At 49.9% G+C, this 16566-nt stretch overlaps 1 protein-coding gene across 20 annotated transcripts in view; it reads right to left on the reverse strand.

The window, feature by feature from the left end:
* Positions 1-16566, reverse strand: part of PRRC2B (proline rich coiled-coil 2B) — a 90664-nt gene that overhangs the window by 19916 nt on the left and 54182 nt on the right. For 18 of the 20 annotated variants that reach the window (XR_006533078.2, XM_044778530.2, XM_044778527.2 and 15 more), the window contains 5 exons: positions 13834-14149; positions 12025-12218; positions 9137-9332; positions 3491-3707; positions 750-2825 (listed from right to left, as the gene is read on the reverse strand). Coding sequence is in view for 19 of the 20 variants with exons in the window: in XM_044778530.2 (XP_044634465.2) it covers positions 750-2825; positions 3491-3707; positions 9137-9332; positions 12025-12218; positions 13834-14149 (2999 nt within the window). In the remaining variant the exon portion in view is untranslated. The remainder of the gene's footprint in view (positions 1-749; positions 2826-3490; positions 3708-9136; positions 9333-12024; positions 12219-13833; positions 14150-16566) is intronic. The other 2 variants (XM_070518500.1, XM_044778531.2) reach the window with 2 other exon arrangements.

Below are 16566 nucleotides of genomic sequence, written 5' to 3' on the forward strand. Positions count from 1 at the left end.
CCTGTGCATGGTCAGGGACGCAGGCTGCATGAGACATGCCCTGCACGTGGGCTCCTCCCTCCCTGATTCTAGGGCAGCCTGTGGGCAGTGAGCCGATACCGAGCACAGACCATCCACCTCGAAGCCTCTAATTCCAGATAAGAGATGCTCGCCTGGCCTCAGGCAGCCCGCTTTGTTTTGCTACTGCTTGGCCCTTAACCATGCCACAGTGGCAATCCCCAAGACGGTGCCACATCTCCTCACTGCTGAGAAGCAGAGCGGCTCGGAGAAGAGCCGTCTCTGCAGGGCCAGGAGGCCAGCAATGCGCCACCAGGACACTGCCCAGCAGCAAGCCTGGAACAGAGGAATCTGGTGCTCCCCAGGCTCCACCCACGGGTAACGCCCCTTCACTGCAGCGGCCCCCGGCGGAGCTCCGAGTACACATGTGGAGGCTGAACTGTTGGGACAGGTGCTAGGACAGCTGCTACAAGAGGACCATGGGAGTGGGGACTCTAGTTTTGGTTTTCAAGCCACACAACGACAACAACAACACGCCACAAGAGAAGCGGACAAGCAGTGCAAGAGCAAGTGATGGAGAGGCTCACACACAATGGCCGTGGTGGGCAGTCGCCCACCTGGAGCACAACAGGGAGAACTGGGGGCACCTGACACATGGCAGGACATGCATGCATGAAGTGCTGCTTACAAAACTGGCTTCATAACAGAACAGCAGCAACAAATAAGAACCTGGGATTTTGTTTCTGTTTTACCTTCTGGATTTCAAAGGCGTCCCATTCTGTTGGCTCTCATAACGGGGAGAAGCTTCACCACCACCTGGCCTAACAGACTTCTCCCCAAACCCTCCCGGCTCCAGCTTTCGGCTCTGTCTGTCCACCAGGGGTCTCTGGCTGGAGAAGCTCCTCTTGGCCAACTCCTTCTTCTCACCCAAACTGGCCCCAGGCAGGCTGCCATCCACCTGGGAGTCGGGCTCGGCCCCGTGGCCTTCTCGCCGCTCCCGTCTCTCGCTGAAGTCGCTGCTCTCGGAGGCTGTCTCCCACTCTTCGTTGGCGTGATCAGAGGAGTTCTGGTACGAGAGCTCGGGGGACCTGTGGCCCACAGTGCTGCTCTTGTCCCCAGGACAGAGTTTGGACCTGCCCAGCCACTGACCTGCCAGCAGGTGGGGCTCCTCCTCAGGTCCCCAGAGACCCAAGGATTCACGCTCCTGCCTGAGGCGCCTGAAGCGAGGGGGTTTGTCCTGGCGCGGGGGGCGCCTTCTCCTGAAGGGCCGGTTCTCTGCATTTTCAGAATCTGCCCCGTGCTCATCTTGGAAGAAGGACCTCTTATCCTCCAAGCGGCTGTCCTCAAAGCCCCTGGTGCCAAAGGAGTCGGAATGTCTGTAGGCATCTGGGATGCAGTCTCTGTCCGCGGGTCGCCGGGACGGACCGGCGTCAGGAGAGCTGTACTCCTGCCAGGAGGCGCCCGGACTCTTGCTGTGCCAGGGGGCTGACTCTCTGGACACGAAGGCTCTCCGCCCGTACCCACAATGGCTGAGGCGGGGAGGGAGGGCTCGCCCAAAGGCCCGAGGGCCTCGGTTCTTAGCATCCAGACCACCGTGCTCCTCAGAGTACACCTTGTTGGACCGCCAGGAATCTTTGAAGTCTCCTTTCTTCAAGGCGCTCTCCTCCCTCTCCAGGAGCGAGCCTTCGTGCCCGTTGTCCGAGCCTCTCTGCCGACGCCGCTTGGGAAGTTCTTCATACTCGGAGCCCTCGCTGTGGGTCTCGCTGGCAATTCTTCGCCGGGGCTTGGCTCTGGGGAAGTCCTCGGGCTGACCGAACTCGCGCAGGCCCCGGCCGCGGCTACTTCTCTGGCTGTTGCTGTAGATGCCCCGCGCCCCAAGGACCCCACCACCACAGATGCCGCCGCCGCCCACGGGCCTACCACGGAAAGTGAACTCTCTGAAGCCGCGGCCGCGGCCCCGGGCCTGCCCTCTGCCCCCAAAGGCTTGCTCCTCATCAATGAAGATCCAGTTATTCCTCTTTGTTGGGGGTGTATCGCCGGACTCCCGGGAGGCTCTGGTCTCCCAGGCCCTGTCCATCTTCTCATCCTCCTCAGACTTGCTGGCCTCGCGGCCCAAACTAGCGCTGGGAGAGCCCTGGTCTTCCAAGGCAGACGGGGAGGAGTTGGCCAGCGCGGGATCGTTCTCTTCATCCTCGTCCTTTTCTGCCTTGAGAATCGGCCCCTTCTCCTTGGCCAGGCGGGCACTCTCCTCCCCCAGTTCCTGCTTGATCTTCTCTAGTTCCTTCTCCTTGTCTTCGACCTTGAGGGCTTTCAGGACAGGTTTCTTGATGGGCCCCGACCTCCGGGTCCTGCTGGTCTGTTCCTGGTGCTGGCCTCCAGAGCCCCGGGGGTCGGGACTCCACGCAGGCTCCAGGGTCGGCTGTTTGTTGGGGCTCCCTTCCTTCTCCCAGGAGGAGACGTTACAGGACGGCTCCTCTGGGGGCGCCTCCTTCTCGACACCGCTGGCTGTGTCAGTGGTCTTAGGCTGCTGGCTAATGTCCCAACTGCTATACTCTGGCTTTTTGTCTGCTGGGGCAAAGTCGGGCTCCAGTGGGGAACCCCTGAGGCTCGGGGTGTGACCCCCAGGAGCACCTGTTTCCTGAACGTTTTCTTGGGGTGCAAACAAAAGCTCCTGGCCTATTCTTTGAGAAGAGACACAGCTGTCAAAGTCTGCTTGGGCCTTCTTGTCAAAAGCACTCAAGTACTCCTCCCCTCTCTCCTCAAGGAGATCGCGCTGGGCACTTACGCCCCCTGACCTTCCAGGGGAGGCAGAGTAAGAGCTTTCACTCCTGAAAAGGAACCAGAAAAATCAGTCAATGCGATTGGAGCCTGGTTCCTGGTTTCCATGCTGAACACAGAGCTTAGTTTTAAAAAGAAAAAAATTACAAAAAAGAAAAAGAAAAAAACCTAAGCACCAACACTTGCTCTATCTTTACACAGGTCTCAGAGGTGCTGGGCCATAGACTGGTCGGTGGCCCCGGGAGTCCAGAGAGTGAAGAACGCAGTGGCTGCTGGTGGACTCAGCGTGCCACCCTGGAGACAGAGAGCAGCTGGGGATCCTCGGGTTCAAACAACAAGCTGGAGCCTGGAGTCCATGAAGAGTCTGGGGCACTGGGCTGGCAAGGCCAGCTTGCTTTACTTTCACAGGAAGGAGCCACAACCCACACGCTGGACCCCACCTGCCCCGGGAGGGCCCCACCCCCTCATCCCCCGCCCAAAGTCCAGCGAGATTTGCCTTTGACCCCAGGATTTCTCCTCGGCCTTCAGTCCTGCCATCAGACAGGTGCCCCTCTCCCAAAAACATTCAAGCAACCCTTCTCACACCCTTTCCCGGAGGGCACCCTGTCCCTCAGGCAATGTCTCCTGGGACGGTGCCTCCTCCCAGAGCCCCTCTCAATTAGACCTGGAGATTCTTCCTTCAGTGGCAGGTCAGTAGGACCAAGTTTCGTCTCACCTGACATGCATGTCCATGGCCAAAGTGTCATTCGATTTCGGGTGGGGGAGCGAATAGCCCTTGCTCTGCAGTGCCATGTAGCCCTCTGGGTTCCACACAGGGGCTGGATCGATGGCAGTCACTTTTCTTTCTTGCAGTGGAGGCACACAGCTCTGATCCTCAGAGCGACAGCTAGTCCCACTGAGGGAATCTTGGGGCATGATAGGTTTCATCAGTCCTGAAGAAGGCAAAGAACTCATCTCTGTCATCTCGTTTAGAAAGCCAGGCTCCAATCTCAGGGTCAACCAAAGGCTCAAAGGAGACAATGGTTACCCTTGACTCGACATGGACACAGCACCTTCCTGCTTAATGTCCCTGGGCTCTTAACCTTTTCTGACCACAGAACCTCTGACAGCACACACGCATGCAATCTGAGGTGCTGAGAGACCTATTCAAAGACCTGTGGAGTGCAATCTGTTCCCAGATTAAGAACCGGTGTTGAAGGGTATATAAACCTGGCAAACAGAAACTGGAAATAGCCAGTTGGCGAGTTCATCAATGTCGGCAGAAGGCTGAAGAGGCCAATGGGTCAGCAGCGAGAACCTCTGCGCAAGCTGCAGCGCCGAAGGTTTTCTGCATAGACACGGGGAAGACGAGCCACACACCACAGCCTGCGCAGGGCAAGGTGAGGTCCACCTGCTCCAAACCCGTGCAGGGAGACTTAGAAAGGGATGTTGGGGGCCGGCCTGGTGGCACAGCGGTTAAGTGCGCACATTGCACTTTGGCGGCCTGGGGTTCGCCGGTTCGGATCCTGGGTATGCACATGGCACCGCTTGGCAAGCCATGATGTGGTAGGCATCCCACGTATAAAGTAGAGGAAGATGGTCATGGATGTTAGCTCAGGGCCAGCCTTCCTCAGCAAAAAGGGGAGGACTGGCAGCAGTTAGCTCAGGGCTAATCTTCCTCAAAAAAAAAAAAAAAAGAAAAGCAAAGGGATGTTGGTTTTAGTTCCTTTTATTTCTAACCCCAAGAGGGACAGCAACACTTCTCATTTTTGTACAGGAAATGGGGATGGGGGACCACACAAATGACAGTAACTGTTAACTGCCAGGAGGAGATTAGGATAAAGATGACAGCTCGGCCCTACCAGGTATAAACTAACTGGAGAATGTGTACCCCCTCCAGGGCCTCTCTGTCCGTGTCTATCAAAGGAGGGGGTGGGTTGGTGCAGATGATATTCAAGGGCTCAGTGGGCCTAAGCCTGTGGAGGAGAAAAGCTCTGATTTTTCACAAAGCTTCTTAGTAGTCAAAATTTTTGTTGTGCCCATCTTTTAAACTGAGACAATCTGGCCAGGAAAATGGTTCTGCATGAGGCCAGTGGTTTTAAGCTTTGTTTTAGCTGTGGGGTGCTCTGTTCAAATGCTATTGCTATACGAGTCCAATACAAAGACAGTCTGAGTCAAGGAGTGGTGGGGACCCTCTCTGGAAGCTGAAAATGACATAGCACTCATTAAGTATTGATTATAACCATGCTAGACTGCTCAACACAGTATACTGACCTATTTTTGGCAATATGGCAGCCCTCATTATCAGAAAACTCTCCTGCCACACATACTTCTTGCCACAAAAACGCTGGACAGGATACAGCAAACACAGCACTTGCAGAGCTGTATCCCCAAAGAAATGGCAAATCCTCAGGGAGCTGAAACCACGGCCCCAGGCCAGAGCCACGAGGGGGTGCTTCCTGGAGGGAGCAGGGGGAGCAGGGCACACAGCGTGAGGAGCCCGAGGGCTTGGTCTTCAACACCCTCAAGGACAAGGAGGGGGCTTTTCTGCACAAGGCAGAGTTGCAGCTGAGATGCTCATTAAAACAAAGACCCTCGAAGGGCTATGCCCTCAATTAAAAGGCGGACTAGAAGAATGCATGCTCTTCACTACAGGACAATGACTAAGTCTGTGTGTTGGCCTGGGCCAGGGTAGGGAAAAAATAGTCCCCACCAGGAATTCATAGCCACACGCTGGATTTCATGCAGGTTAGGGAAGAATGCAGATTTATAACCCAGAATGGTCCAGAAACTTCCCAACTTCAAGTAAAAGGTGGTTCTAGGCTGGCAGAAAAAACTGTAAAGACACTCGGGAGGGATACACTCTCAACCCAAGCCATACCACATCCCTGCAAGAAATAAAGCGTTGTTGAAAACGAACTTGAATCTGAAATCACCAGAACACAAGTGGAAAGCAATCCACCAGGAGTCCACAGCAAGTCCCAGGATTATACAGCTCCCCAAGAACTTGAGACAACAGAATCATCTGTTAAACACTAGAAAATCATGTTTTTGGTGATTAAAAGCAGAAAAGAAGGAATTTAAAACTTAAGAAAAATATAAGACATAAGCAAAAATAATGAATTTGAGGAAAAAATTCTAGCAATAAAAACACAGAGTCACTGAAATTAAAAACCCACTAGAGGGGGAGAAAAAAAAGAAAAAAAGCAGATTAATCACAGCTGGTGAGGAAACTGAACTGGAAAGTAGTTTTGAGGCACTTCTCCAGAAGGCACCACAGAGATAACTTCTCCTATATGTCTAAGAGACTCGGAAGACAGAAGGAGGTATAAAATAATTTAAGTGGAAGTCCTAGGCAGAAAGGATACAAAGAATGGGGAGAAGGAAACATCCAAAGCGATAATTAGAAGAGAATTTTCTAGAAGTGATTAACGACTTACACCTTAGAGTTGAGGAGGATGAGTTCTACACAGAATAAAGGAAGGACAGATATAGGGATAAACCTGGACACAGCAACTGAGGCAGAGCTGCAGGAGACCAAAGACAAAGAGGAGACTTTAAAGCAGCCCAAGAGAGCCCGGGAGATGACCCAGACACGACCCCGACTTCCAGCAGCAGCAGGAGCCAGAAGAAAACGGAATGCTGTCTTCACGGTCCTGGAAGCGACTGCCCCCCAGAATGCTACACCCAGCTATGCTACCGTTCAAGAGAAAGGGTGACAAAGACCTCCAGGCAAAGGAAAGCTACTGCCGAACCTCTCCTGGAGGACTCGACGAAACGCACTCCATGAAGTAAGCTGAACTCAGATGGAGGAAGACGCAAGGAGGAAAAAGCAGCAAAGGAACTAGCGAACACACGCAAACCCGAACAAGCACAGGCTGGGTGAGACATCTCAATAATAACGACTAGTCTGGTGGGCATAAAACAAGACAGGACTAAAATTCCCGGCAAAAACAAGTAAGACTGACAAGGAGGTGGCTAGAGTTCAGGTTAAGAGTAAACACAGAGCTCAGCCTTTCTAAGTCAAGGTTGCATCTTAGAATTTAATGTAACCACTAATATAGCAGAAACAGAATGTAGAAGAAAAACACACAGACAAAAAGAATAGCAAAACTTTTTTTTTTTTGGATCCAAACAAAAGAAGAACAGGAAAAGCATAGAAAAAGATAAACAGAAAGCCTAACACTGGAGAGCGGGAAACTGGAACATCAAATCCCAACAAATTTAAAGCGCCCAATTTTGGCAATTCGAGTCAGAGATTTCACGAGTAAAACCAAACACACCATCGTGTACGTCAAAGACACACTCCCCCAAAAAGGGCTCAGAGAGGCCGACAATAAAGAGTTGGAAACAAGATACCAAATCAATACTAATCAAAAGAAAAACTGGCATGATGATAGTACTATCAAACAAAGCAGAGAGTAAAGGCAGAAACACAATTAATGACAACAGGGGTGCCATATGCAGATTAAAAGGCCAGAGTGAAGTCCAAACCTGTATGCTCCCAGAGAGAGAAAGCAAAGCTGACAGGCCTCGAAGATGTGACACATCTACAAACATAGTGGGGGGATTTAACATACCTCTTAGTAACTGATCAAGGAGATAAAAAATTGTGATAATATAGATATTCACATAGCGCAATTAGCTAGCTCAATTTAATGGATCACATCCCATTGGAGAACATACGTTCTTTTCAAGCAAATACAGAATGTTGAAAAAAAAAAAAGGGCCATGTAACGGTCCACAAAGAAAATCTCAACAATGTCAAGCAATCCCGATCAGGGGTTGGTTACCACATCATGGCCCTTGAGTGAAATTCGATCTGCCACTTGTTTTTAAAAATAAAGTTTTACTGTAAAGTGACTACATTCACTCATTTACTATTGTCCATGGCTGTTTTCATTCTACAACAGTAAAACTGAGTAGTTCAAAGCCAAAAATATTTAGTTTCTGGTATTTATAGAAAAAGTTTGGGGCTGGCCCCATGGCCGAGTGATTAAGTTCGCGTGCTCCACTTCGGCGGCCCAGGGTTTCACCAGTTAGGATCCTGGGCACAGACATGGCACCGCTCATCAGGCCGTGCTGAGGCAGCGTCCCACATGCCACCACTAGAAGGACCCACAACTAAAATATGCAACTCTGTACTGGGGGGATTTGGGGAGAAAAAGCAGTTGTTAGCTCAGGTGCCAATCTTTAAAAAAAAAAAAGTTTGCTGACAGCTGGTCTATATCATACCATATTATCTGACCACAAAGCATTCATGTTAGAAATTAACACCATAGAATACTTGGAAAACATACAACATACTATTAAAAATCATCAATCAAAAAGATAAATTAGGTGCCAGCCCCATGGCATAGTGGGTAAGTCTGGTGCATTTCACTTCAGCAGCCCAGGTTCTAAGGTTTGGATCCTGGGCACGGGAGTACACTGCTCGCCAAGCCACGCAATGGTGGCGACCCACATATAGAATGGAAGAAGAATGACAACAAATGTTAGCTCAGAACAAATCTTCCTCACCAAAAATAAACAAATAAACAAAAATCAAGCTAACATTTAAAACTTCACAGTAATACAAATGTATCTTTTTCAAATTTTTTTATTTTATTTTTTTGAGGAAGATTAGCCCTGAGCTAACATCTGCTGCCAATCCTCCTCTTTTTGCTGAGGAAGACTGGCCCTGAGCTAACATCTGTGCCCATCTTCCTCTACTTTATATGTGGGACACCTACACTTGAGCTTGCCAAGTGGTGCCATGTCCACACCTGGGATCCAAACCAGCGAACTCTGGGCCACTGATGTGGAACATGTGCACTTAACTGCTGCACCACTGGGCCAGCCCCCAATGTACCTTAAAACTCAGCAGCTCAGAGCGCAGGTGATATTTACATACTCACATCAGGAAAGAAATTAATGAGCTAAGCATCCAACACAATTAGTTAGAAAAAGAACAGAATAATTTACAAGGAAACAGGAAAAAAAGCAGAAATTAATGCAATATAGAGGAATTAAGAAACCCAAAAGCTGCTTTTTAAAAATGGCATTAGACAAACCATGGGAAAAACTAATCAAGGGAAAAAAGGAGAGAGGGAAGGCACAAAGAACATCAAGAATGGAAAGGGCAAAGCCAACACAGCAGAGAGACCAACATTAACCAAAGCAATTTATAAAGCGTGGTCTAAGGACGTTCCCCAACAACTCTCTGACAGGTGTTGTTATGAGACCCTCATTTTGCAAACAAGGAAGTCTCCAAACAGACTGGTCATGTGACTTGAGGAAGAGGTCAGACTGGAATCCAGGTGGCTCCACCTCTTGAGGCAACACCCTTAACGCCACACTGTCCTGGCTCTGCAGCTGTGGCCCACTAGGCCACCGTGCTTACCCGAGGGATGCAGGGCTGAGGGGTAGAAATCCACTGGGGTCCGAGTGGGCGTGATGCGTGGGTCCATGTAGGGAGGCATCATCATCCACCGGGGATCGAAGCCCAGCATCTGGGGGTGGTGTGGGTAGAAGGCGCGCTGTGGGTGGGAAGGCGGAGGGTACACCGGCTGCCAGTGCTGCGTCTTGTACAGCTGCTCCTGTCCAGCAGGAAGAGGCCTGGTCACAGGGCTGCGGGCAGAGGCCCCGCGAGCATGTGTGCATGTCCACTCATTCTTCCAGCTTTCCATGACGAGGCACAGAAAGCCCACCCAGAACAGAGGACCAAAGAGGGAAAGACGTGCAGCTGCTTGAAGGCAAGACCCTGGTGCATTGCAGCTTTCCGGCTGCGGTCCCTCTCCCACAACTGGATGGACAGTCATGCCACTATCACAACTGGGGCCCATGTGCTCCACTGCTACCCAAGGCAGGCTGGGCTTTCACTCAGACCAAACCCTCTCTGGAACTGACAGCTGACCTGCACACCTGGATGCTGGCCGCTTCTCTCTGGATCTACAGCCACCACCCGAGGACAGTCATCATCCTTTCCTCCTCACTGCTGCCTGCTGCAATCATTCTCCACATCTAGACAGATCGACCTAACAGACTGATCGTCTAACACACACACACACCCCCGATCATGTCCACACATGCTTCACAAGAGCCTCCGATGGTTCTCTACAGCTCTCCGTCTAACAGCCCGAACCCCACAAGATTCCAAGTGACCTGCAGGGTCCTGTAGGATCCTGCCCCATCTGCCTCTCCAGCTTCACCTCACGCGACGGCTCTTGCCCTCTGCTCCATATGCCTGCTGCCCGCTTCAGGCCGTGGTGACATACTGGGCTGTCTGTCTGGGAGGTTCCTGTTCCCTCCGCCCCCAAACCCAGCTCCCCCATCTCATTCCTTAGGTTCCAGCTTAAAAAGTACTTGCCCTGGGAAGTCTGTTACAACTCCCTAGGCAAGATCAGGTCCCCTGTCTGCTCTCACAGCACTGGTATTAGTTTCCTTTGTAGCACTAACAATATGTTGTTATTCTCTGTTGCTGGTCTCCCTCACTAAATCATAAGAGACCACATGCCAAGTTCACTGTGGTAGCCTTGCCTCCTACCACCAGACTTGCTATGTAGAAAATCCATTGCACAAGGATGAACATAAAGCTTGACAGAATATTCAAAATCAAGGACTGGGACCCAGTGAGGGTTCATCTCAGACCATGCTCCATCCTGTCAGTGACCTCGGGGCTGCCCTCACAAGTGTACCCCACACCAGCAATCCAGAAGGACTCGGGTGCAAAGTCAGACGAGGACAGCCAACCCAGCCACACGCTTCCAGTCTGCAACCAAGAGGCCGCCTCACCAGCCTGCCTAGGCTGGGTTCCCCGGACAGCTCCGTCAGCGCTCCAGGCACCTCCTAGGAGTACTCAGAACTCACTGAATAGAGCTCTCCCAGCCCACACAGGAGGCTGTGGGCCTCTACCCACAGCTCCTCCTCCCGTCTAGACCCTGGGTCCCCAGGGAACCTGACCAGACGGCCTGTTTGCCAGACTCCTTCAGGCTGCCCTGGCACTTTCAGACTTCTTTTTATTCTAAAGGAAGGATTTACCCGTGACTATGCCCCAGATGAATTACCTAGAGCAACCGTTACGGCTGTGTCTGGCTCCAGTTACTCTGGATATCTCCCCACTCGGTAATTCTCTGCCAAGCCCACGAGCAGCTGCATCGCGCTCACTTACACTACAACGCTATAAAAGCCCAACGAACGTACTTCCTGTTTACAGCACAGGACCTGGTGAGCTCCTGCAATGCTTCCTAGGAGCTCAAGGAAAGGAGCATCTGGGGTGTAGGTTTTAAAGGAAACTAAAAGAGATGCTGGGAAAAGGCTCAAGACCTTGATTTATTTCTCCAGGGCACACACATTTCGGAACGTTTTTGGTTATTATCAACAATTTACCACACACCCAGCTGTGGGGTAAGTAATGTCCAGGTATCATCTCAGTTTCCCACTAAAATGCACTGTTCATCAGTAATCATTTGTTCCTTCGTTCATTACCCCTGTAAGATGCAGAATCGCCAATGAGTGGTTCCAGTTGGTCAAGATGACCAAGACTACAAGAAATTGGTATGATTACAACCATTACCCAACACGACTTTCAGGGCAAAGAGTAGGTCCCTCTTAAGGTTTATGACCCACCAATAAAGATGATACTGCTAATACTGACAAATCAGTTTACAGAGCGTCATGAAACACTCACTGCCATGCTGAGAGGCAGGTGGTCATTCTTCCTGGTTTACACTGATCTGTCCAAGGCCATACACGACTAGATAAGCTGCATCACTAGGATCAGAACCCACAACTGTCCGACTCAAAACTGACAAACCCACGTCTTACCCCAAAGCTAACAGGCCTCTCTCTGACAGCTCTCCAAGCAGCTCCCAGGCCTCCCTTACTCCTTGAGAGGATCCCAAGGTGGGGCCATTCTCAGTCTAAGGAGTGGCCACAGGGCGGTGCTCTGAATGAAAAACCACTCTTCCAGCTCAACTACAGTGAATCCAGTGCATACATCACCAACTCTTCCTGACCAATATTTGACAGCAAGGTCAATAAACTACCAACAAGGGTTTTTATTCATTCACAGGAGAAATAACTTGGGAGAAACAAATAATGGGCAGGGCTGACCTACCAAGGCCATAAGTGTCAGGTACAACTTCTGACATCCCTACGGATGACTGTGATATGGGACAGTAGATTTTTGGTGTTTGTTTTGATTGAAGGGGGCATGGGGAAGAGGAGAGGGGGCATCACTCAGTACTCAGGTCTGTTTACAACAACCTTCTAAGTTTCTTCTTTGTTTACCTGTTGTTGCTGCTGCTGCTGGCGCTGGAATCTGGGAGGAAGCGACTTCTGGTACTTGTTGAACTCCTGTGCAGGGGACCCCACCTCCCTGGCCCCCTCCTCACTGCTGCTGCTCTGAGTCACAGCGGGAGGAGCTGTGGGGGCTTCTTCTGAAAATGTGCTGGGGGCTTCCTGGGCAGGGAACTCAGGGGAGCCTAGGGAACAAATAACCAGAGAAATGGCTGAGGTGAGCTCACAAAAGCTTGGCCCACCAAATGTTTAACAGCAAATGCTTTTTCTTGTTGGCACTTACATCCCACTGCTGGACTATTCACATCCCCGAACCCTGGCACTGTGGGAAATGCTTCACACACACAAGCTCACGGAGCCCCCAGGTCACCCAGCGTCACTTTAGAGATGAGAAAACTAAGGGTTGAGAGGGGAGGCAAATTGCCCGAGATCACACAGTCAGCAGTGCAGCTGGGGTCTGGCTCCAGGTGGGAGAGGTTTTATTAGAAAGGACTCCGGTAAATCAGAGACAGCCAGGAGCTCGAGGACAACCCACACAGCCACCATCCAAACAGCATGAGTCAACACGCCCAAAGGTGTGTGACCCGGCAAGTCACTGAGCCTCTCCTTGCCCACTTCTTCACCTGTAAAATGAGGATGACGACTGTGCCTGCCCCACGGGGCTTCTGTGACAGTGAAATGAGATAATCCACATAATGCACTTACGACAGCGCCGCACAAGCAGTAAACACTCCACACAGTTTCTCACCATCATTCCCTCTGAAATTCCCTTCTTTCTTGCCTCCATCCCAGCTTTGCATTTTTTTCTGGCTTTACTGAGGTATAATTGACATTTGCATTCTTAACTCTACTGCAAAGGGCAAACAAACCCTGAGGCACAGCCTCAGGGACTCTTCACGGCACAACAGAGGGATGCTGCAGAAGGGCAGTGACGCTCCAGTGCACACAACACCCAGGCCCAGTATCGACTGACCACACTCACATCAGGGCAGATGGAGTCTGCCTGCGCCATCTCAGAGAGTAGCGGGAGACCGGGCGCAGGCTTCACTCAGACTTCAGTGACAGGAAATTTACAGAACGACCGCTGTCAATTTCTCTGAGTTCCTCAGCCAGAAGGGCGCTGACAACACATCACCAATAAGACTCCCACCTGAGAAGCTCTCAGGGACTGACACTAACACCCAGGCCCTTCTCTTCTCTTCTCAAGAGTTGGTTTTAGTTGATTTAAGAAAATCATGAAGAATACAGCTGATCACATTCTCTAAAACTGCTACCAGAGACTCTCAGCGCTGTTCAGTGTCTCTTACATAGCTATGTGATCCATTCCTTTTAGAATTAAGGCCAGGAAAAATGTACTCTAACAAGGATTCACATGAAAGGATCCTGCGCTTTTAGTAAAGTCCCCCTGCGTGTGCATCTTTGTAGTGGTAACGATAACAGTGTTAATGACGATGACAACAAAACTGGTAGCATAACATAAGTATATGCGCGCTTTCTATATCCAGAAACCAGGCACAGTGCTTTACGTACATGATCTCATGAGGCTCCTCAGCGTATGGGGAAGTACACACTATCATCATCCCATTTTACAGATGACAGAACAGGTTCCAGAGAGGTAAGGTGCAGAGGCCAGCTAGTGCAAGGAGCTGAAACAGGATGTGACCCAGGCTAAAACTCTGACTGATGCTTCCCGCTATCACTGACTTGCAAGCCACAAGTTGTGCTGAGAAGCCAGGGAGGTACAAGCAAGTGAAAACAGCCCAGGGCTTCCAGTTAGTGGCACGAGGGCCCATCGCTTACCTTTGCGGACAGCAGGGCCGTTCTCCTGTAGGGACACCTTCTCGGTGCCCGGCGATCGAGGGACTTCCTTCTCCACCTGTTTCTGGGCCTCGCTCGCCTTCTGAGCCTGCTTGCACTTTTGGTCCAGCTGTTTGAGTTTGGCGGCACAGGCAGCCAACCGCTCTTCCCGGGCTCGGCGCTCCTCCTCTTCCCGGCGCTTCCGGGCTCGCTCCACGGCCTCGGACATCTCTGACTGGATGAACTTCTGCCGTGGGGGTGGCTTGTCCTCTTTGTCCTCGACAGACTGTTGCCGGAACACGCTGCCCACTGAGGACTTCTGCCAAAAGAAGAAAGTCTGATAAAACAGCGGGTGACACCCCAGGAGACAGGGCCACTCCCGTTACACGATCAGCTCTCCTTCCCAAAATCCGTGAGCACCTCTGAGAGGCAGCACAGTCAGGCAACAGGCAGACCTGGGTTTCAATCCCACTCCGGCCTGTATTATATCTGGAATGAGGTTTGGGCATGCGCCAACGTTCTATAGCTTAGTTCCTCATTTGTAAACTGGGGATAATAAAGGAAGCCCTTGGGACTGAGAAGTTGCAATGAAATGTTTGCAAAGCGCTCAATGCTGTGACTGACACATGGCAAACACTCAGTGAACAAGACACTCACCACTACTCAGAGGCACACAGGGTTAGGGCCTCCAGAGCTCATGAACAGGAGCAGGAAACCACACGTTCCTTATTTCTGCTCCACCCCTCCACCTCATGAAAAAAATATAAACCTCTAGGTATAAAAAGCCACGATAAACTGAAATTCACAGTCAGACATATGCTTTTTCAATGTGATCTCTAAAACAAAGCATCTCTAAAAGCTTGTCTTTCGGATATTTCATCCACTTCTGAGTCTCTCACTGGTTGCCAGTTACTGGACAACAACCAGATGTCAAATATGCACTGTGAAAAATGCTCAGCACTGGGACTTTCTTACTGATCTTCAGGAAGGTGCATGCAGAATATATAATAGCACAAATGATGGGCAAGTTTAACTGAACCTCAGCCACTGAAATCCCAATGATATGTAACTATCAAAAAAATATAAAACTTCCTGTTTTGAGTGGTAGTTACACAGAGGTAATAACTGTCAAAAGTCAACAAACATAAAGAACCAAGATTCACGCCTTTTCTGGTGTATTAATTATACCTCCTCAAAGGCAATACGCAACACATTTACTGTAATCAGAGAGTTTTCTCCTAAAAATTAACTTCTCATAATCCAGAGACAATTGCTATCATCATAAAAGACCAGAAACTTCCAATTTAGAAGCACGAAGGTATTTTTTACATAATATAATTGGGACCGAAGTGCATGCTTTCCCTTCACTTTGCCTTTGAATACGAACTTCTCCATGCTCTGTGACAGCTGGGACTGCCTCAAGCACAGCTTGTACCACAGTATCTACCTTACCCCTGGTGTTCAATACACTCTTGCAGATAACCCTCAATGCATATCCCTGATTATTTCCTTCAGAATTTCCTAGAAACAAAATAGCAGAATCAAAAGGTATGCGTACATTGTCAAGACTTTCAATGTGCCTTTCTAAACTGCCCTAAGATTAGCTACCATTTCATACACTAAATGTTCTGCAAAATATTTGAACTGCAACAATCTCTTCAGAAATTTGGATGCATAAAATTATACAGGTTTCATCATGTTGATTCTATTCAGCTAATTCACAGTGTTGTTATGAGCAGATCAAAGTGAAACCTTTTGAATACTGAGCAACCTCAATATACGAATGAAATTTGGACTAATTGCAGGGTGGAGGCAGAAGTGGGAGACTGGTCACACACAGGGGAGCTGACCGAGTACGTATAAACATCGGGAATGACGGGGGACAGATTTCTCGCTGCTGGAGAAAGGATTACAAATATGAAATGGGAGAAAACTAGAAAGAATTCGGTGGAGTCGGAGATATCACTGCGAACTCAGGGCTCTCTATAGAGATACAGAAATAATAAAGATGTGGGCATGTGTGTATGTGCACACACATACAGTAACAGGGCACACATATCCAGGGCCCAGGAGCAGTGACCCCCCAAACAGCAGCGGGCACTCCCAGTGCCCACAAACTGGTTTCTAAATGTCCTAAGGGCTGATTCCACGCCTAAGGCAGCGTAGGGTGAAAATGAGTTTGGAAAAGCTTGTTCTATCAGAAAGCAAAGAACTGCTCACAAAAAGGACGAAGACATGTACAAGACAGCTTGAAGAGGCTCCTGACAGCTAAATCAAAGAAAATTTGAGCTTCAAAACAACGAGAGTAACAGATTATAACCCATTGATATAAATAAAGTCAACGTTTCATGAGAACAGGATATTCATGCCCTCAAAGTACCTCCCCACAGAATCCTCATCAGTTAACACACGTGCAGGAGAGTAATTCCACAGTGTGAAACCTGGCAGACACCACCTTAATCAAGAGATCAAAGTCAAGGCTGTCAAAGAGGGACAGAGGGGAATCACGGTCACCTGGCTGGATGCAATGACAAGTGTCAGTGTCATTTCTGAGATTCTAGCCAAAAATGGAAACCTTGAACCTAAACACGAGGAAGGAGCAGACAAACCCAATTTGAGGTGCATTCCACAAAACAACTGGCTTGTAATCTTTAAAAGTGTCACAGTCATGAAAGTTAAGGCAAAGCTGAGGAGCTGGGCCAGACTGCAGGGCACTAGAGACAGGACAACTAGGGC

The sequence above is a fragment of the Equus asinus genome, chromosome 10, assembly GCF_041296235.1.
Source record: "Equus asinus isolate D_3611 breed Donkey chromosome 10, EquAss-T2T_v2, whole genome shotgun sequence".
Classification (NCBI taxonomy): Eukaryota; Metazoa; Chordata; class Mammalia; order Perissodactyla; family Equidae; genus Equus; species Equus asinus.